At 39.8% G+C, this 21,759-nt stretch overlaps 1 protein-coding gene across 3 annotated transcripts in view; it reads left to right on the forward strand.

Annotated features, from left to right (window-relative positions):
* Positions 1 to 11,282, forward strand: part of LOC147624152 (ubiquitin-conjugating enzyme E2 22-like) — a 41,314-nt gene extending 30,032 nt beyond the window's left edge. For all 3 annotated transcript variants that reach the window (XM_086819076.1, XM_086819078.1, XM_086819079.1), the window contains exons 6-7: positions 10,588 to 10,691; positions 10,841 to 11,282. In XM_086819076.1, coding sequence (XP_086675202.1) covers positions 10,588 to 10,691; positions 10,841 to 11,138 — 402 coding nt within the window. In that variant the 3' untranslated portion in view covers positions 11,139 to 11,282. The remainder of the gene's footprint in view (positions 1 to 10,587; positions 10,692 to 10,840) is intronic.
* Positions 11,283 to 21,759: the final 10,477 nt, after the last annotated feature.

The raw sequence follows: 21,759 nt of genomic DNA on the forward strand, positions 1-21,759 counted from the left end.
ATGACGCCATATGGACCATAGTTGACAAGTTTAGCAAGCAAGCTCATTTCATTCCTGTGCGAAAGAATATTAAGCTTGAGCACATGGCGAGGATATTCTTGGCCCAGATTTTCAAGCATCATGGTATGCCTAAGACTATTGTGGGAGATCGGGATCCAAGAACCACAAGTTTATTTTGGCGGGCTTTATTTTATAATATGGGCACAAAGCTGAATTTTTCATCAGCTTATCATCCTCAGACAGATGGGCAGAGTGAAATTGCAAATGCTCTGGGGACGCCTGGAAACCCTGTGGACGCGTATGTGCACACCTGTTTGGGACTAAGGTGGTGGTCTTATGTGTTTTGCCGGTGGTAAGTGACTCCAAACTCAATTTACAGCTTATATTTTATTATACTACGGTTTATGAGTGTAGGTGTTCACATACACTTGAATTTGGGTTGACAAATTATGATGTGTTCACATGCACTTAAGTTTGGGAGGACAATTTTTAAAGTGTTCACATCAAAAGGACCATTTTTTAATAAAACTTAAGTTTGGGAGGACAATTTTTTAAAGTGTTCACATCAAAAGGACCAGTTTTTAATAAAACTTGGCCATTATTCAAAGTGGGCAGCCCATCTAGCCAAAAAAGCTCCACGAGTTGCTATTTTGGGGGGGAAGGGCCAAAATCAGCTAGGTGCCCCCATTTCCAGCTGTTTTTGGTGGTGGAACATCCTAGGCTTGAGACAATTGTCAATGGAGCATGCAAAAGAACTTGGGAGAGCTGGTCGACTATGGACAGGGCTGCTATATAGCTGGTTGCTTGCCTCCATGGCTGCTATAGGAAAAAGCGATTCTTCTCTCTCTCTCTCTCTCTCTCTCTCTCTCTCTCTCTCTCTCTCCCTTGAAGCAGGCGACCACTTATGGCCTCTCTACAGGGCTGGTTGACCGCTGTACAACAGGTTTCTGGGCTGAGTTTTCATGCTCTGAAGGCTCGGGATTCAAGGCAAACAACAGGGCACGCGTATCATCTCTTTGGGTGACATGTACGGCATGTTTGTGGGCTGAAAACAGTGCTGTTCAGACCAATTCAGCAACATTCTCCGCGATAGATTTGAAGGCAAACAATCTCTAATCCTACGTGAAGCCTGTAGCTCTAAGGGTGGAACCTTTGGGTGGTGAGAGCCAATCATGGCTAGTTATTTGGGACAACACCACTGCTAGAGGGTGTGATCACGTACTAGAGTGTGGTTGTGCCCTAGGAACTCTTGAGTTCGAGGACTCAGGCAATTGTTTGATTTGTTTTCATCTTATTCTGGATGTATTTGGTACCAATTTGAAGAGTGTTTACTCTCGGGCATCCGTTCTCTTGTACTGGAACACTCTGCCGGTAATAAAGATACCTCAGGGGGGGCTGGCCCAACTTCAGCCCCTAGTGCTTTGTTTTTGTGCAGGTTTTCATATTGTTGTTTCAGTGGTATCAAAGTATGATGATGATGTTGTCAGATGCTATGATGTTATGTATGGGATAATGTTTTCTTTGCACACACTTCCTTATTTGTGAAAGATACCAATTGTAAAACACCTGTCAATAAGAGAATTGCATAGCAGAGATAGAGGTACAAGCAGAAGCTTTATTACAAACACCTTATAGGAGGTGGCCTCGAAAGCCGAGGCTCACTACCAAAGGATGACCAAGTTACAGAGCTACACCACCCACGCACACACGTGTAGAGGGAAAAGCACACACTCGATCGCACTTTGAAAACGAGTAGAGAGAGTGATTCGCAATGAGTAGAACCCTCCCTCGAGGGTCCCTATTTATAGGTCCTTGGCAAGTCGTCGAGTCCTGGTCAGCCTGTTGGTTGGATGGGGATGGTCGGGTGCCACTGCCATGTCACCCGCCGCTGTGGTCGGGTCCTAGTCGGATGGGGTTGTCAGAATGGTGGTTTGCTTGGCGGAGTGTCACCATTTGGCCACCCAATTGGTCCACTCGTACTTTTTTATTATATATGTACATTGGATTCGTGTCCATGGTAGTTGCATATGCCGGGGATTGATGGCACTCATGTGATACTGTGGACTTGACTTTCCGTTGGGACTTGTGTCTGTGTGTACATGCCTTGAGTCCACACCAATGCTGCATTGCATAGCATATGAATTTGCATGCTGTTTTCATGCTTGCCTGACCAATGTGTAGTTCCGGGTAAGGGGACACCCGCCCGTGAACCGTTTGTGTGAAATTGTCTGCTAACATGGTTATATGGCATTTGACAGGTGGTAAGTATTGGTCATAAACCTAGCCTTAGAAATTAGCATTAATTTATAAGTGACTGTGTACACACTTCATTAAGCTTTGGGCGACCAAAACTCACTTATAAATCATGACCAGCCTTGTGTTCGCACACACTGATGTCCCGAGGTTGACAAAACTCAATGCCCACCGCCCAGACCTTATCCCCTTTGCACAAAGGGAGCAACCAGCCATGTGTCCATTCCATCTTGCACCACAAGTCACTTGTTCTCTCTACCTGACACCTAGAGTGGACATCTCACCATCTCTCTTCCCCCTCTCTCTAGAAGGAGGCGCCCTCTTCATGACACCTTTTTGGTTGTATTTTTTGCACTTTTTCCTTCCCAACTTCATATCCAAGCTTGCTAGTGTGTTTTCCAAGCTTCCTAGATTGTTTCCAGGCGGTGTTCACTCTCCCACACACTCCCAATGACTGAAATTCAGCAAAACAGGTCTTATTTTTGTTGTAATTTCTGGTCTTTTTGTTGAAAACCCTAATTTCAGCCGTCCTTTCTCAAGTTGAACCATAGGGAAAGCTTTCCCAGGGTTCCCTTCATCCACTTGAAGACTTTTGTCACGAAGGATCGCGATACATTGAAGATTTCAACACTCCAAACGAAGACTTCCGCTGTCATCGACTCTACTTGCAATTGGTAAGCTTTGATGCTTAAATATGGAAGCAAGTAGTAGGAGGGAGGAGCAAGATTCCATGTTCACATACCCTGTGTAGTGTTCTCTTGTCCTACGTTCTCTCAGATTGTTGCTACCATGTGTTGGTGGAACAATAGAGATCAGATGGTAAGGATCATGGGCACTTGAGACGGTAGTGTGAGTTGTAAGTCTACACCGACAACCACATTGTTTGTAATACTGTATTCATATACATTGGTATGGAAATCTAGTTAGAAATACCTATGACACTATGTAACTTGGTTGAACACAATGCTAATCAATACACTTAAATACACCAAGATTTAATGGACAACATGCTTAATACAAGAAATAATTTGCTGAATTGACAAGAGATGCACAATGAGCCGGAACGGCCAGTCCCTCCCTCAAATAAAGTATTTTGAACTTGGGAGAATCAAGTACATGATGTCACCATTTAGCCACTCAATTGGTCCACTTGTGCTTTCTCGTTATGTATGTACCTTGGATTGGCGTGCATGGCAGTTGCATATGTCGGGGATTGATGCCACTCATGCGATACACTGGACTTGGCTTTCTGTTGGGATGTGCCTGTGTGTACATGCCCAAAAATGCGTGGAGGATTGGTATTCCATTGGGTCCGGTGCCTCGTGTACTTACCTTGAGCACGTCTATTTTGGTATAGTCTCATGAACGTGGATTGTCCATACCAATGCTGCATTGCGTAGCATCTTAATGTGCTTGCTTGCAATTGCATTTGCATGTTGTTTTGATGCTTGCTTGACCAATGTGTAGTTCCGCGAAAGGGAACACCTGCCCGTGAACCGTTTGTGTGAAACTGTCTGCTGACATGGTTATGTGGCATGTGACAGGTGGTAAGTATTGGTCATAAACCTAGCCTTAGAAATTAGCATTAATTTATAAGTGAGTGTGTACACACTTCATTAAGTTTTGGGCGACCAAAACTCACTTATAAATTATGACCAAGCTTGTGTTCGCACACACTGATGTCCCGAGGTGGACAAAACTCAATGCCCACTGCCCAGACCTTATCCCCTTTGTACAAAGGGAGCAACCAACCATGTGTCCATTCTAGCTTGCACCACAAGTTACTTGTTCTCTCTACCTGACACTTGGGAGTGGACATCTCACCATCTCTCTTCCTTGTCTCTCTAGAAGTAGGCGCCCCCTTCATGAGGCCTTTTTGGCTGTATTTTTTGCACTTTTTACTTCCCAACTCCATATCCAAGCTTGCTTGTGTGTTTTCCAAGCTTCCAAGATTATTTCTACGTGGTGTTCACTCTTCCACACACTCCGAGTGACGGAAATTCAGCAAAACAGCTCTTAATTTTTGTTGTAATTTTTGCTCTTTTTGCTGAAAACCCTAATTTCGATCTTCCTTTCTCAAGTTGAACCACAAGGGAAGCTTTCCCAGGGTTTCCTTCATCCGCTTGAAGACTCTTGTCGCAAAGGATCGCGACAGATTGAAGATTCAACACTCCAAACGCTTCCATCGTGGGGAATACTTCCGCTGCCATTAACTCTACTTGCAATTGGTAATCATTGATGCTTAAATATGGAAGCAAGTAGCAGGAGGGAGGAGCAAGACTCCATGTTCACATACCCTACTTGTCCTACGTTCTCTCTTGCAGATTGTTGTTACCATGTGTTGGTGGAACAATACAGAGTAGATGGTAGGGAACATGGGCACTTGAGAGGGTGGTGTGAGTTGCAAGTCTACACCGACAACCACATTGTTTACAATATTGTATTCATATGCATTGCAATGTGTGGAAATCTGGTGAGAAATACCCATGACACTATGTAACTTGCTAATCAATACACTTAAATACACCAAGATTTAATGGAGAACATCCTCAATACAAGAAGTAATTTATTGAATTGACAAGAGATGCACAATGCGCTGAAACGGGGATCTCTCCCTCAAATAAAGTATTCTGATCTTGGGAGAATCAAGTACATGATGTCACCATTTGGCCACCTAATTGGTCCACCCGTGCTTTCTCATTATGTATGTACATTGGATTGGCGTCCATGGCAGTTGTATATGCCGAGGATTGATGCCACTCATGTCATACAGTGGACTTGGCTTTCCGTTGGGATGCGCTTGTGTGTAAATGCCCGGAAATGCTTGGAGGATTGGTGTTCCATTGGGTCTAGTACTTCGTGTATTTGCCTGGAGCATGTCTATTTTGGTATAGTCTCATGAACGGGGATTGTCCATACTAATGTTGTATTGCATAGTATGTTTATATGCTTGCTTGCAATTGAACTTGCATGCTGTTTTCATGCTTGCCTGACCAATGTGTAGTTCCGAGTAAGGGGACGCTTGCTCGTGAACCGTGCATGTGAAATTGTCTGTTGACATGGTTATGTGGCATGTGACAGGTGGTAAGTATTGGTCATAAACCTAGCCTTAGAAATTAGCATCAATTTATAAGTGAGTGTGTATACACTTCATTAAGTTTTGGGCGACCAAAACTCACTTATAAATTATGACCAGCCTTGTGTTTACACACACTGATGTCCTGAGGTGGATAAAACTCAATGCCCACTGCCCAGATCTTATCCCTTTTGTACAAAGGGAGCAACTAGCCATGTGTCCATCCAAGCTTGCACCACAAGTCACTTGTCCTCTCTACCTAATACTTAGAGTGGACATCTCACCATCTCTCTTTCCTCTCTCTCTAGAAGTAGGCGCCTCCTTCATGACGCCTTTTTGGCTTTATTTTCTGCACTTTTAACTTCCCAACTCCATATCCAAGCTTGCTAGTGTGTTTTTCAAGCTTCGAAGATTGTTTCCAGGTGCTGTTCACTCTCCCACATACTCCCAATGACTGAAATTCTTATTTTTTTTGTAATTTTTGGTCTTTTTGTTGAAAACCCTAATTTCAGCCTTCCGTTCTCAAGTTGAACCATAGGGAAAGCTTTCCCAAGGTTTCCTTCATCCTCTTGAAGACTCTTGTTGCGAAAGAGTCCATTAAATCTTTTTGTATTTAAGTGTATTGATTAGCATTGTGTTCAATCAAGTTACATTGGTATCAGATCATATAGTTGTCTTTCACTTCTATCGTGAAAGACGATCACCGCGAGCACTAGCTATCTCTATGCAAGAGGCGGGGATAATAAAATGCATGCTTCCAATGCTTTACAGGATGAGCAAACTCATGTGGTGCACATTAGGAAACAAGAACATGTGGGACAGCTGTCCCGTAGCAAAGAGAAAATGTAGGAAGAAGAGTCCATAGTCTTAAGGGCTGAACTTACTCGTACGTAGGCTCCTTCTTTATGCACAACAAGAAGAATTGAAGCTCTACCGCCGTGAGGATCCATTGGTACATGATCGTTTGAAGGCCGAGAAAGCTGAATCTTATATGGATCATGCAATGGCAATGATTGCTCAAGAGTTGCACATGCGACCAAGGGATGTAGCACGTGCATACTTGGCTTGTACCGAGGATCATAGTCACAAGAAACATTTCGAGGTTTTTCGGGTTTTGTTTCGAAAGGTTTCGTCCCTTAGCTAAGAAACAGCGAGGTTTCGAAAAATCAATAATTTCATAAAGTATAAATACTTAAAGAACTTATAGTAGTCATCTAAAAACATAGTGTAATGATGAAAAAACAGTGTCTTCTCACACATCTTCATCATGGCAATTTTTCTTGTTTAGATGTCACAAGTGGTGAAGGACTCTTAAGAAATTGAAGAAGAGAAGGCAGAAATTGGAAAAATTTTAAGACATTAAAGGATGGTATATGAAGAGAAAAAGGGGAAAGAAGAGAGGAGAAGAAGAGAAAAGGAGAAGAAGAGCAAGGGAGAAGAAGAGAAACGAAGAAGAATAAGAAAATGAAGGAAGGAGGAGTAGAAGTGAAAGAAGTAGCAGAAGATGGAAAAGGGAAGGAGGGAGACAGGAGAAGAAGAGGGAAGGAAGGTGATGAGGAAGATATGGAAGAAAAACAAAAATAAAAAATTTTCGGAAAAATTTGGGGGTGGAAAAAAACGAAACCTAAAATTTGGGCGAAACTGTCGTACTAGAGAGGTTTCGAGGTTTTTAAAAACCGTTTTTGAAGTTTCGAGGTTTGAGATTTCGAAAGCTAGAAATGGGTTTTTTTGTTACTATGCCGAGGATGCCTATGTGGAAAAGGCAACCATCCCACATGCCTTGGTATCCCCACATGTGCTCGAACAAGAACTTATGTTTAAGAGGATGAATCCTCAAGCTATTTGAGAGGAACCATTGGCGACTTCATGCCATGCAGGTGTACCTTATGTAGCCCGTGAAGGATGCAATGTTTATTGCCGTGGTCAAAATGTATATCAAATGCCATTGCCAGGCTCCAGCTGAAAATGTGCATACACAACACATGCAACATGGGTTGTAATTTTCTGTTGGTGCAGGTATTCCACGTATCTCTCATGCCACTCATGCCCTCGAGTGTGCTCATGAGGGAGAAGCTATGGGTTAAAATGCACCAATGTGTTGAGGGACCAGCCATGCCTCATGCTTATAGGGCACATGTATCTATGCCTAATGCATCACCTTTTGTTTCTAAAATGATGCCAGTCACACAGGGCTGTCCCAATGGAAACATGCGGGAAAACATATTGAGATGCAGGCTAATGCATCAAAGTCTCGTGACTTCAAAGTCGGAGACAAATCTGTGACGTTTGACGCACATCATGGGGAATATGATGCATCAAAGACACTTGCTTTTATTGGCCGGTTTGATATTGCTTTCAATGATGAGGATTTCACTCAGAAATCCATGATCCGGCATGTAAGCATGTTCATGAAAAGGCACTGCTGCGGCCTGCCCATTGGTGGCTCACAGAGAAGCTCTCATTGAATCCTATTAGATCATGGGAAGAGTTCAAGGAGAGGTTCTATGCCCAATTCTTGCTTCCCAATGCATTGAACGAGATAACAATGAATTGGGATTGGGTGAAGTAGAATGAGAGGGAAACGGTGAATGCATATGTGCAAAAGTTTTGGAAAGTGCTTTTGGAGGTGTCTCCATTTATGCATGTCACCAAGGTTTCAATTGGGATTGCAACCCGCGTACAAAGCGGGACTACAAATGTATCTTGGTCACACCTTACACTAACTAATTGCAGCCGGCACTGCCACTGAGCAATTGGAACTCAAGTTGAGTCGATCCAATAAGGCTAAACCCTCATTTCAAGACAGCCACCTAAAAAGGACCAAAACCAAGATAAAAATGATCCAAAGGTTGAAAATAAGTCTACCAAGAAACGTCCCTTCCAAGTGAGAGACTATGGTCTCACTCTAGAGCAGAAAAAGCAATATCTGAGCGAGGGGAAATGCTTTAGTTGTGCTAGCACTAAGCATATTACAAATGCATGCCCAAACAAGAAAAAGCGTGATAATACGAATGCATCAAAGCCCAATGTGCATATGGTTCCGGATGTGCAGGGCAACACTTCACATGATAGCAAAGACATGATTGTATGTAAAGCTTGGAGACAACTGAAGGATCAGCCCACTTTGTTCATGTTTGATGATTGTGCAACTGAGAACTTCATATCTACACAGATGGCAGTTGCTTTGGGTATTGAAGTGGAGGACACGGGTTCTTAAATTGAAGCAGGGGTTGCCTTTGTTGGTAAAGAAGTGTAGGTTATGCCTATTATTGGCAAGTTGCGCATACACATTCAAGGCTATGTGAATCGTGAGAACTTTCTTGTAGCGTCTTTGAATGGTTGTGATGTATTGCTTGGAAAGCCTTGGCACACACGCATTGATCCGTGCAAGGCTTACAAGACCAACAGGATTACCTTCATGCATAAAGGCTGAGAGCATATGATTGCTGCTCTGGTAAAGAGGGTGATACCATTCCCCTTGTATCTCATGTACAAATTAAGAAAGTAATGAAAAAGAGTGTTTTTGCGTACTTGATTTTTGTATGGGATCATGTTGAAGAAAATAATGTGCATGTAAACACTCTTAGTAATGATAGGCTGAAATTCTTGCAAGAGTACAATGATTGTTTTGCTGACGAGTTACCAAATGAGTTGCCACCTGTATGACCGGAAGATCATCGCATTGATCTTGTGTCGGGTAGCTCACCACCTAATAGGCCAGCCTATCGTGTAAGTGCATCCTAAAAAGAGATCATGAAGTAGGTAAATGAGCTTTTTGAGAACATATTACTATATAAGGTGTCATGTTGAGCATAGGCTCACCTTACAAGTGTCCTGTTGATGGGCTCACCTTATATGAGGTTGAATGGGTTTGGACATACATTATTTGCTTGATTGCAGCAAAACGTAACACATAAACCCTATTTATGTGCCAGCTTTGGGTTTTTAATGAGCATCTTGGCTCGTTGTGAGCCCTAGTCCTACCATCAGGATAGGCTTAGGTAAGTCTAGGCAGTTTTGTGTGTGTGACCCCGGCACAATTTTGTAACCCACTTGGAGTTCAGGTGTGTACAGATATCTCGCAGCTTATTAAGCCAAGTGCCGGGCACCAAACATCAGTCTAGATCATGCACGCTGCAGGATGCTGAAGTCAGGAAAGTAGGGCAGCCTATCAGGACAGTGCATAGCTCATCTGAACAGTCTGGGCAGGCCGCCTGTAGGTCAGCCAGGTGGTTGGGCAGGTCAAGTAGCTGTACAGGCAGATTAAGCAGCCAAAGCAGGTCGGTCTGGTTGAGTAAGCTATCTTCACTTCAATCATCCGATCCCAGCTAAAGGACAGGCCAAGCAGAGCATTGTGACAGAAGCAGGTGGCTTGCCCAGGCGAATAGGCCCTTTGGCACACTCTTTATACACCATGAATGCAGAACATTATTAAACACATCCATGGTTATTATTACCACAAAATTACACGTGACTGAAATTAGAGAAATCCGCAATTCTGAAAATAGAGATATCCACACGGACGCCACACTTTATTGCCAAGGAGTATTTTAATCTGGTACAAGCTGTGGGGTCTCCCACACTTGGAGAAAGGCCACATTGTCCAGGTACAATCTTTGATATTCCGTTTACAGAAGGGCTTTTAACTTTTGCCCGAAAATACCATGTATATAAACTTATACATGACATGGGCTGACGACCAGGCCTTCTATCGAAAAACATCAATAATACCCATACTCATGGTCTTCAACATATAATAATGCATCAGAACAAACCTTTGACCTCTTCAATGATGTCTTTGAATAACCAGATTCAGCCCCAACAGCAGGTCCGTTTTGAAATTACAGCCGGTGGTACAAGTCAGCAAACAGCAAGTACAGGTGCTAAAACAACAGGTACATGTGTTGGCATAGCTGGTACAACAAGCACTAGAGGCGGTACAACAGGTACAGGTCGGAAAACAGCCAGTACAGTGAGCACATAAACTGATACGGTAGGTACATGCAGGTGCGGCTGCAGTATGATCAAGTTCATGGCAGTACGGTCTTGTACGGAATAATGCAGAGGTATACTGGCTCATGCACAGCAACTGGGGTGACGATGATTAACTGAAGCCCCTTTTAACGTTTTAACCTTATGCTAAGGTTTAGGCACAAAAATAACATGTATATCTATTTGCTGTGCTTTCTTCAGGGTCTACCTCTCTTCCATCAAATTTATGTAATTTCATGCTTCATGAACCTTACTGCTTGCTACAGGCTATCAGGTGCTTATTGATTGAACCTTTTCCTGAGTCTGCTCTGAATGAAGAAGCAGGTAAAATGCTGATGGAGGACTATGAAGCTTATGCTAATTATGCCAGGTATTTAATATGTCGACAACTGAAAATTAGCTTAATCAAGAGGCTTATACAATTTCTTTCTTTTCTACGCTTTAACAGGAACAATAGACTGTTTCAAAAAAATCTATTTTGCTTTTGAGTCTTAACAAGTTAAGCATCGTGAAGTGCAGGCTAATGACTAGTATACATGCCACGGCCTCCAAGTCCAAGATAAAGTCAAGAATGGCAGAATTGAGAGCGGTGAATGCGGGTTCAAGAGACTCAGATTTAGCTCTCCCGGCACCCCTTACACAGACGAATGTGAACAGGGATAGTAGTGATGGCGGGTTTTGTTCCTCAGGTGCGGATGCAACTGCTGCCTGCTTGTCCCCTTGCACAAAGAAGCCCAAAAATGAGAATGGGTCAGGGAGAACTCACATGGAGAAAAGGAAATCTGAGCTGAGGAAAAAGAGCTTAAAAAGGCTGTAAAAAGCGGAATTTACACTTCTCTTAGTCTTAGAGTCTGTGCTACTTCATGAGATGTAAGCATATCTATGTAAACAGCTCCAAGTTGTGCCCAGCTGGTTTATGTTAATTCTTTCTATCGCCTCGCCAGGTGTAATTGCCTGACCAGCTATCGCTCATTCGTGTTTGTGCGCGTGCCTGTTTGTTTTTGTCCTCCTCAAGGTCGCTCTATTACCGGAAATTGATAATAACAATTCAAACCACCTCTTAGACATGGATTAAAAAAAGCAATTCTTCAATTGCCCCAAACATAGTAAACTTTCCTGAGCATTAAATCTTCCTCCAAGAAAATCAAACTTCAGTCAAACATGAAAAGCTCTTTTATGCCAACCACCATCATGTATGCACCATGTTGGAAGTCATGAAGACCACTGGAAGAAACTTGTATTGCTACCATGTAAAAAGGCTTCCGAAAAACAAAAAAATTAATGAAGTGCGAAAATACACTTTCCCAACTTCATACTTACATCATACGTGTTGAGTGTATGGTTGAAAAAATCTTTCCTCTTAACCACATCACTATAGTTGCCTCTTGGGGTTTATCGTAGTGCCCTTGCCTCCCAAAAGGGAGGTACGTGGTTTGAATCTACCCACTCCCATAGTGGAAAGTGGTGGCATGTTACTGCAGTATCCACTTGTCCAAAAAAAAAAAACAGTTGGAAATCAATGCTTCACTCTCATCATTGCCAATGTGTGGGTGATGGGTTCCTCTATTTTGTGAGGCTCCTATATGAGGAGTCGTCGTTGTGTTGAGCATGTAGGTGTCTGACAATTCTCAGTTTAGACACTCGATGTTGGTCATGTGGTCGTATGGCTAGGAGATGGCTTATATAGACTTGATACCATGCGAAGCATGATGCATGAAAGTGTGGGTTGATTATTGATCGTAATCATGGGTATAAGGAGATTTTCTCGAGACACCTAGTTCTTGGATCGCGGGGCTTGAATGGACATTTTGACGAGCTTAGATGGTTTGGAAGTTGCACCTAGAACATAGGTTTGTTGTTTAGTCTAATATGGTCCTAGTTGAGTGATGTGGCCAATTCGGTCCATTTTGACCAATCGTAGGGTGATCGATGTATAATGCAATTAACCTTGGGTATTATATATAGGCAGGTTGGGCATTCTCCTTGGTCGTATTAAGATCTTCATTGCATTGTACATCCTTGCTAGTACATGACATTCTCTACTATCAAAGTTCCTTACCAGAGTCCACAAGTAGGTAGACACTATCAATTTCTAACTTTGGTTTGCATCAGTACTTTAATATTATTCTCCATCTCTTTTGTATCAAGTTCTTTGCCTTGTGAACATTGTCTATTTTCTTACAAAAACCACATAACTAGAGTTCAAACTTGGCACCTGAACACCATTATGGTGTTCTAAATTATGAAAAATTCACAATGTATATATTCAAAGGGTATACTGATTCAAGAAATCAACACATCATTCTTTTGGCCACAACGTGAAAGCTTAAGGCTAAGACTTTGTATAATTAATTCTTTGAGCCTTAGAAGAGGTCTAAAAAATCTAATCTTGGACGATATGTATATAGTAAGGTTTGTGGATAAACATAACTAGGTTACTTGGCAGTCGTCGTGCTTGTGGCTTCTTGTGTACATTTAAAATTACATTGCAAGGGAGATATAGAGTGAACCTTGAGAAATGTAAACATATACTAAGTGACTTTGCTTTCCTTGTATGGAAACAACACTATCTTGAGCATTATCTCAAGCATTGAGAAGATGGAAACTTGGTCATGGTTAACCATGACAAAGATGAAGGTTTGATGATAGTGTTTTGATGGATAGAGCTCTTTGTTTCACTCTAGCTCTTCTAAAGGGTTTGATCACCTTGTTAGATAGTGGCATTGATGTGCACCTAAGCATGCAAAACATTGATTAGTTAATCAATGTTACTAATGTAATAAGACTTATTAAATGACATGGTATTGATGCAAAACCAAAGCATGCGATGCACTAATTTGTGGATGACTCATTCTCATTTTGGCTTTGAAAAAACAAAGAGGATGAGTTAGCTTGCTCAATGGTGGCATCTATGTTGGCCTAAGCATGTAGAGCACTATTTGGTTAGCGATTCATTCTCATTTTGCTACACAAAAAGAAAGTCGACTTTTGGAAATAACATAGAAGCCAAAGTAAGCAAAGCACTACAAGACCACAATTTATTCTCATTGTTGCTATTATGAAGAAACATAGATGACTTTAAGAAATGACATTAGACAATAGTAAGAAAAAATATTTCCAATTATTCATCATCATGAAAATGAGGATGCTATTAAAAGTGTGCATGCTAGAATTTTGAGAGAAATGGTGAGGGACAAGTCTCTCAAGAATCAAATGAAGTTAATGATTTTGTGGTAAGACTTTTTATATGCAAGTGTCATGAGTGAGAAAAAGAAGAAGACCATACATAAGATATAGCGGTGAGGTGGATCAAGTCTTCCCTTGTAGCTATAATACTATACCCATCTAGATGAACACTTTTATTGATGAAAGTGGATGATATGAAATTGTTACACAGACAGTGTGTGTGTGAAGTATATGCAATTGTTACAGAAGAGCCATTTTAAATGTGCAAGATAGGGAATTTCTATACGGTTGATAGCGTGTTACAGATTTGCATATCGTGTGAGAATGTACACACGTGGTGGCCAATATTAACAATTCCCTCCTCGCTCAAAATTTTGCTTCCATTTTACATATAAACATGCTTCATCTTTGTTGTGTGTTTTTAATTCAAATGCAAAAAAAGAAATTTTGAAAAGAGAGAGAGAGAGATCTTTAAGCTACAAACCCTTTCTCTAAGTCATGCTCTCAAGCACACACGTGAAGAAAAAATGCACTTTCAAAGTGGTAGATAGGTTGTCAAAATTAGTATAGGTGTCTCTAAATGTGGTCAGAATATGTTCTCTTATGCATGTGATTCGCCTCCAAAATTAGTATAGGTGTCCCTAAATGTGGTTAGAATATGTTCTTATGAACGTGATTTGCCTCCAAAATTGGTCAAAACATGTGCTCTTATGTGCGTGATGCGCCTCCAAAATTTTGAGTTAACTCCATGTGAACAACCTCTTGTAAGGGGACCTTAGTATAAAAACTCTTGTTAGACTATAAAGGTTAAATCTCGATGCTAAAAAAGGAATTGGAGCTTGACTGAACGACAGTAATGCTGAAAATTGATGTAGTGAGAAGATCCTATAGGGTCAGTTGGCGGTAAGGTACCCTCATCCCAAACCACACATGCAGTAACACATGTAACAGGGCATTCTTCACCACCATTCAATTGGAACCACACATTTCTCAGAATTATGGAGAGCTTATTGTGCTACCACTTTCCTCCTCAGGACACCCACCACCACAAATGCTTTGTCATCATCATTCTCTCAACAGGCTACTAAATCTGAGGCTAAACCTAAGGCTGCAAAGATTGAAATTCATCGCCTCATAAGGAAGTTGGTAAAATATCCTAATCCCAATTGAGAAAAAGAGACAACTGGAGGTCACTTAGAAATTGGTCTGTGAATCAAGCGCTTCTCAAGAGTTATCAATCTTGGACGAGCTAGTTGCTATTTCCTATACCATTGTAAGCCCTGATAGCATGAAAAGTGAGAGTGTGTGTGTACCATGAGAGGCCTTTCAACCTTCCTCTTATCACAAGTCGAAATCCTACTAGCCCCTTACTTCAAGGAAGCCCGAGCTTATGGAAGGACTCAAAGATCGGGATGGATGAGGTTGGAGTGGAGGAACCCCCTCTTCATGATTCCTTAGAAGAGTCTGTTATCATTGAGAAATTAAGCACAAAAATAAGGAAGGTGACATCTAAAGTATTGGTGAGGTATGGCATGATAGGATTGGATCCTTGGAGGATGCGTATTGAGAATGCTTACATTTTGGCCGCTATCACAATGGTGTTCACATGGGCCTCGATAGCTTCTACGACTCACCCACAACATCGACTAGCCATCATCTCATTGATTTTCATTTACTTAGATTGATTTATTCATTGTAATATGATGGGGATGATATCGTATTACACACACATGCACGCGCGCGTGCACACACACACACACACATGATGACATTGATTTTCATTTACTTAGACTGACTCATTCATTGTAATATTATGGGGATGATGTTGTATTACACACACACACACACACACACACACACACACACACACACACCCGCACGCGCACACACACACTCATGTAGTCTATTTAGCATAACCAACTCAACATATTTTTTTTTTGGGATAACTGTTATCAATGGCTTTAAATTAGACCTTATAACTTTTGGCTTTATTACCACAAATGGGCATAATCGCACTGGCTACCTCTGGGCTGCATGCGGAAGGTCGCTTTTGCACAAAATCTCATGCAGATTCTTCATGAAGGATCATGGAGGTGGTAGCTAGCATTCTCTGCTCGGCCTCGATTATAAAAAAGGACATCATATGGGTGAGTTACCTGAACTCACTTAGCCTGTGTAGTGTATCATAGGTCTTTTTGACGATGCCAATCATGCTTGCTGCTGCGGCTGGGAGCTCATCCTCTCAGGTACTCACAAACTATGCCATGGGTTTGTTGCACTCTCTTAACTACTGACGACGGTTTCTTATTTCATGGGATAATGATTCTTTGAATCCCATTTGAAGGATTATCGGGTACTAACGCTATGTTATTCTAGGGCATACACATCTTGCTGTTACATGCCTCATATAGACTCTAGTGAAATAGATTAAGTTCTTACTTCTTTGAATATTGCGACTGTTAGCCCCCTTATAATGCACATGCATGTCATGCAAAGGATTTTTAACATCTGCTATTAACAAAACTTTACGGTATTTTGAAGACGACTTATTGTGTGTGTCTTTCTGTTTTGAAATTTAGAATTTTATCCTGTGTATTTGGAAACTTTACACCATATTTGGGTATTTTGGTCTAGACACATGGTCTGACTTATGGCTAGATACTGCAAATTGATTGACATACCCAATTCAACTCTTAACTTTTTTGGATACGGCATCCACACATAGAGATTAGATAATAAAAAATCATAATTTTGCTGACCGGGTAACCTCTGCTGAGGGCTTTGGATGGTTGTCTGGCGTTTTGGCACATGGGGCAATGAGTTAATGAATATAAAATCAGCATTTGAACTTTAAAGATCTGGCTACTACTGTCTGATGGGGACGAGTTAGATAGGTTGTACTGTGCTAATCTCAAACTGTGAATTAAGGTGGCTTTTGAGATCTACATCCTGGTATATAATCTGATTCAGGGTTATACTAGTTTTCAGCTCATAAGGCATTCCCTTCGGGTTTTAACATCTATCTCTCTAATAATAAAGAATCTGAACCTTGTATTGAAGATTTTGACTTCCCCATGCGGGCGTTGCTTTGTCTCCACCTTGACAATTTGTTGACTAAACTCAATAGCTCTATTGATTTCAGTCTCATCACTTGGATAACTCTCTCTAATTGCTGAATCCATTTATGAGATGTTCGGGGGTTTACACATTTGCTTTCAATGATTTGCTGACTATATGGGTTAGGGAATATTGTAATGAGTTCTTTGGCCAGATGAATCATGAGGTGCCATTGACAAGCATATTAGACCTGGTACATAAAGGCTGGGTCTATTGCTAAGGTCCACTATGGTACTGAATGGGCATCTATCTCTTCGGAATGTCTACATTCATGTCCACTATTCTGCATTCTATTTGTTTTTACATTCTCTCATTAGAGGATGTTTACAAGATACATGATTGGTTGAAATACATCACTACATATATATTGGCTGGGTTATCTTTACTAGTTATGATAAATAACTGGTTATCAATTTGGAAATTGACAGACACACATAGGGACTAACTCCTAAGTTTAACCTAAAAACTGAAAATAGATTAATTGACCCAACTATAGCTTAAATCTGGGGTTCTTTGAGTGAAATCTATAACATGTGGTAGGTCTTAGAACACCTGTAATACACATACAGGCTAATAATCTGTTTGTTTGTTTGAATGGATGCAAGTAACATGATCTACCCTCTCAAATGTCTTGCAGTTTAAGCTTTATGACACATGTTTCATACGACACATGTTTCACTGTTTGAGACACAATCTCCTTTAATTCATGACATGAGTATTGTAAAAAATATTATTATTGTGTAATCATGTTAAACACTTCATTTATCAAGGCTGCTTGGGTTTTCAAACTTTTTGTTTGGCTGTGGATATGTTATTAAATGTAGATCACACACACACACACACACACACACACACACACACACACACATGATGACATTGATGTATCACATACACATGCACATAATCATAGTAATATATGTGCACATGATGGCACTAATACATATGCAATAATGCTGATATATGTGATAGTGATGTGTGTGAGTCAGAATCGTGTGGACAATCTAGTTGATCGTGGTGACATTCTAGAGGATAGTTATGAATTTGATTAGTGATGTATCCGCCGTTAGCACACTTGAGGTTTGTGATACTCCGCATATGGGTGACAGAGAAATCTATGATCATAGACATGAGTTCCTAGTGCTAGATGCATTAGGCTATTCTTCTAGGATTTCTATTTGTGGAGATATCATTGATACGACCACTACTCCTAGTATTTATAGCATTCTTGGCAGAGTTCGTGTGGATAGAGTTCTTGTATTTGAGTAGTCAAGGATAGTGCATGAGAGTAGTGATTATTTTTCTTAAGTTAGACCTTGTAGGAGAGGTAGGATTGTGCATATGGATCTAGAGATCTTTATATTTAATTTTGACATTTTCTTAGATTCAGTATTGATGGAGATAGGCCCTACCTATGAGGACCTTAGTGTTGGAATTAGGGTTAGGGTTTCAACAATGCACACACACAAGATAGAGAAGCTTGAGAGCACACAAACTCACTAGATTAGAATCAACAAATGTGTGCCAGATACAAAAGATAAGTACACACCCCAAAATGAGTAGATAAGAGGGTGTACATACGCACGGGGGAAAAAACCTGCTAGTGAGGGAAAAAGTGCCCCAGCGATCCTAAGTGTGTTCACACACATCATACCATATAATGCTATAAATCCCCCCTGGAGTGATGATGTGAACATGTACAGGGTATGGCCGATCAATCTTGAAAAGGCAATAAGCCCAAAGCTTTACGAAAGGCTTCGAACTTTTCACGAGGAAGAGCCTCATGAATAAATCTGCCATGTTGTCATGTGTAGGTACATAGACCAAGCTGATCTTTGCTACAAAGAGTCTTTTCCTGACATAGTGGTAATGCACCTCAATGTGCTAGTGCGAGCATGAAACACTGGGTTCCTCGACTGCTAATACGCTCTGGCTGTCAGTGAAAATCGTAGTGCTAGACGACTATCCAACACCCAAATCAGCCACCATAAGACGTCTGAGCCACACACACTCAACCATAGTTGTAAATGCTACTCTATACTCAGCTTCATAGCTGGAAGTGGCCAATGTAGGTTGCTTCTTGCTGAGCCATGATATACATGAATGACCAAGGCGAAAGTAAAACCCACTAGTGGAAACTCGTGTGTTATAACATCTAGTCCAATCTGAATCATTGAAAGCATGCAGTTGTGACTCACCCCCCTTTGGATAAAATCATCCAAAATACTGAGTGCCCTGTAAATAGTGGAAAGCCCGGTTAACAGCCTGGCAATGCTTTGTACCACCTGGGCTATGCATAAATCTGCTCAACTGTGAGACTACATACTGTATATCTGGCCTCGTGTTGTGCACATAAAGAAGGGATCCAACAGCTTGCTCTGATACAAACTAGCATCAAAAGAGTCTCCTACATCTTGAAGACTAAGTCGAGTACGTGTCTCCATAGGTGTAGCTAGAGGTTTACAGTCTTCAAGATTAAACCTCTTCAATAGCTTCTGTATATATTTAGACTGTAGCATAACAATGCCATCATTGCGCTGCATAAACTAAATCCCCAAATAGTAATGCAAGGGCCCCAAATCTGACATCTCAAACGATGATCGCAAATTAGCCTTAAAGGCTGAAATCTGATGTAAGATTCCTCCCCCCCAGATTTTGAGATGTTTAGGTGTAAGAACCGCCCCTTCAGTCTCTTGTAATCATCCCCCCCTCAGAAATGGAAAAAGATCTTGTTTTACCCTGTTTTGGCCTTGAGAGAGAAAATTTCTAGAGAGAGGTAATTCAAAATTGAGATATATTTGGATTCAAAAATTTTTCTAATATCTAAGATTAATTTTCCTAAAACAGAAGTTAAAAATGAATTTTCCAATGTGCATTAGGAATTAATTGAATATGTGTATTAGAGACCTTAGCCTAAGGATCCACATTTTCAGAAATTTTTAATTAAGGTCCAAATAAGGTTCCAAATGGCCAATAGATTAATCCAACTGTTGGGATGAGAAAAATGCAAAGAATAAAAGAAAATCCCTCAAAAATGAGTAAATACTCACATAAGATGAAGAGTTGACCCCAAGAACTGGGTTTATTAGTTAAAAATTAGGATATTTTAAGTAAAATGATAAATTTTTGACACCTCAGTATAAGGAGGGAGAGCCCCATCAAGTAGGCACCTTTTTTATCATCATTGTTTGAATTTTTTAATTCAAAAAAATCAAGATATCTCATCTCTCCTCTCTCTTGGTGCAAACTGGATCAAAAAGGGAGCCAAACTGATCTAAAACTTGTCTGAATTGGATCAAACTGAAGCCGGAAGCCTCTAGAACCTAGTTGGACTTAGTTAGTGGCCCTCCTCACCTATAAATAGACCCTCATTCCTTTGTATTTTCATCTTTGTGAATTTACATGCCATTATTATCTTCATTTTAGTGTAAGTTCTATTATCCCTCTATTTGCCTCTTCTCTTGGAAGCTTTGGAGCTTCTCTATTCTCCATCGTCTCTTGGAGATTACCCTCCCCCTCTTGGTGTCACTTCTATCCAAAGAATCAAGACAAAATCAACGGTAAGTTCTAATTTAGTGGTTTTTTCTATTCCTCTCAATGATTTTCTTCTTTTCAACCCCTCTAAAGCTTAAGAAGCTTTCAATGGAATGGTTTTCTCTTGAAATCAAGTTTTCCAATGATTCATAATGTTTAATTAGATTAATGTTAGTGTTTATGCTTAATGTTTCCTTTAAGAAAATCTCTCTTTTGGAAAGATTAATCATCTTTATGATTAGATCCTTGTTAGAAGGATGATTCTCAATGATAATCTCTTTATTTTAATCAAAACTCTAGGCTGGGTAATCTAGAGAAAGAGATTAGATATTTTCATGATTTTTAATCTAGTAAAAATTATGGTTAATTCTTTTAAGCTTGATTATGAGTAAGAAAAATCATATTAACTCATTCTAAATTAAAAGAGGGTTATGCTAACATTTTTAGAGATGAGGAATGGTTATTTTAGAATAATTAAGAGATTTATTCATAATTATGCTTATAATTATGTTATGTATGCATAATTTAATTTTAGTCTAAAATAAGAGTTCTGATCATATTTGCATTACAAGTATTCATTTTAAAATAGATAATTGAACATTCTCAGTAATTGCAGTGAAGCTATGACAAAATGTTTTAGAAAAAAGATAAATCTTATTTTTATGCACAATTTTAATAAAGCAAAAAGAGGAATTCCTATCATATTCTAGGCATAGATATTCCTATACTAAAAGAATTATTTTTGTCATTTTTATGAAAAATTCTTTTATAGAATTTATGCATAATTAATTAAATAGAGAAAAGAGAAATATTTGTTATATCTATTTTTATATGCATAATAAATTTTATGCAAAAAGAGGAGTTTTGAGCATTATCCAATTGATAGAAAAAATAAAGAAGGTTATGCACATTTTGTTTTTTCTAGAATCATTCAATTTATGAGAGTTATGGAAATGATTCATTTAAATAATTTGATTAGTGTTTGTACTGAAAGAAGAAATATGGGTATAAATGATTTTGTAAATCCCATGAATCTTTTATTCAAAAAGAAGAATATTGAGTATATCTTATTTTGAGAAATTTGAGAAAGAATGAGAAAATATTCATTGAGAAAACTTGGATAATTGTTAATCAGAAAAAAAAGAATTTAGAATACATTTAACCTTTGAAAATTCGAAGTATACGTCTAGATTCTTGGAAAATAGAATTTTGGAGTACTTTTTGTGAACGGTAAAAGGGCTTCCCAGAAAAAGACCAGAAACACGCTTAGTTGAATAAACGTATGACTGATTTATTCGTAGATTGCCTGGAAAAAGAATCTGGAATCCCTGAGAGGATCAAGGATCCAAAAAGTGAACGAAAATTTAGATTTAATGAAAATTTAGATTTAAACATGGGGCGTCCATCTATAAAATCCAATTCATCAATTAAAAGTCTTCATTAATGAAGCTTAAGGAATGAAAACACAATATGTAAATTCTCTTTCTGAGTTTTTATTATAAAGTTCTGATAAAATTCGTTTTCCCTTTTTAAGCCTTCAACAACACTCTAATACTTTAGATTTAATGGAATGGAAAAAAGTTACCTTTAACTAAGCTAAGTAA

The sequence above is a fragment of the Cibotium barometz genome, chromosome 25 (genome assembly GCF_041138505.1).
Source record: "Cibotium barometz isolate CiBa-2024 chromosome 25, ASM4113850v1, whole genome shotgun sequence".
In the NCBI taxonomy this organism is placed as follows: domain Eukaryota; kingdom Viridiplantae; phylum Streptophyta; class Polypodiopsida; order Cyatheales; family Cibotiaceae; genus Cibotium; species Cibotium barometz.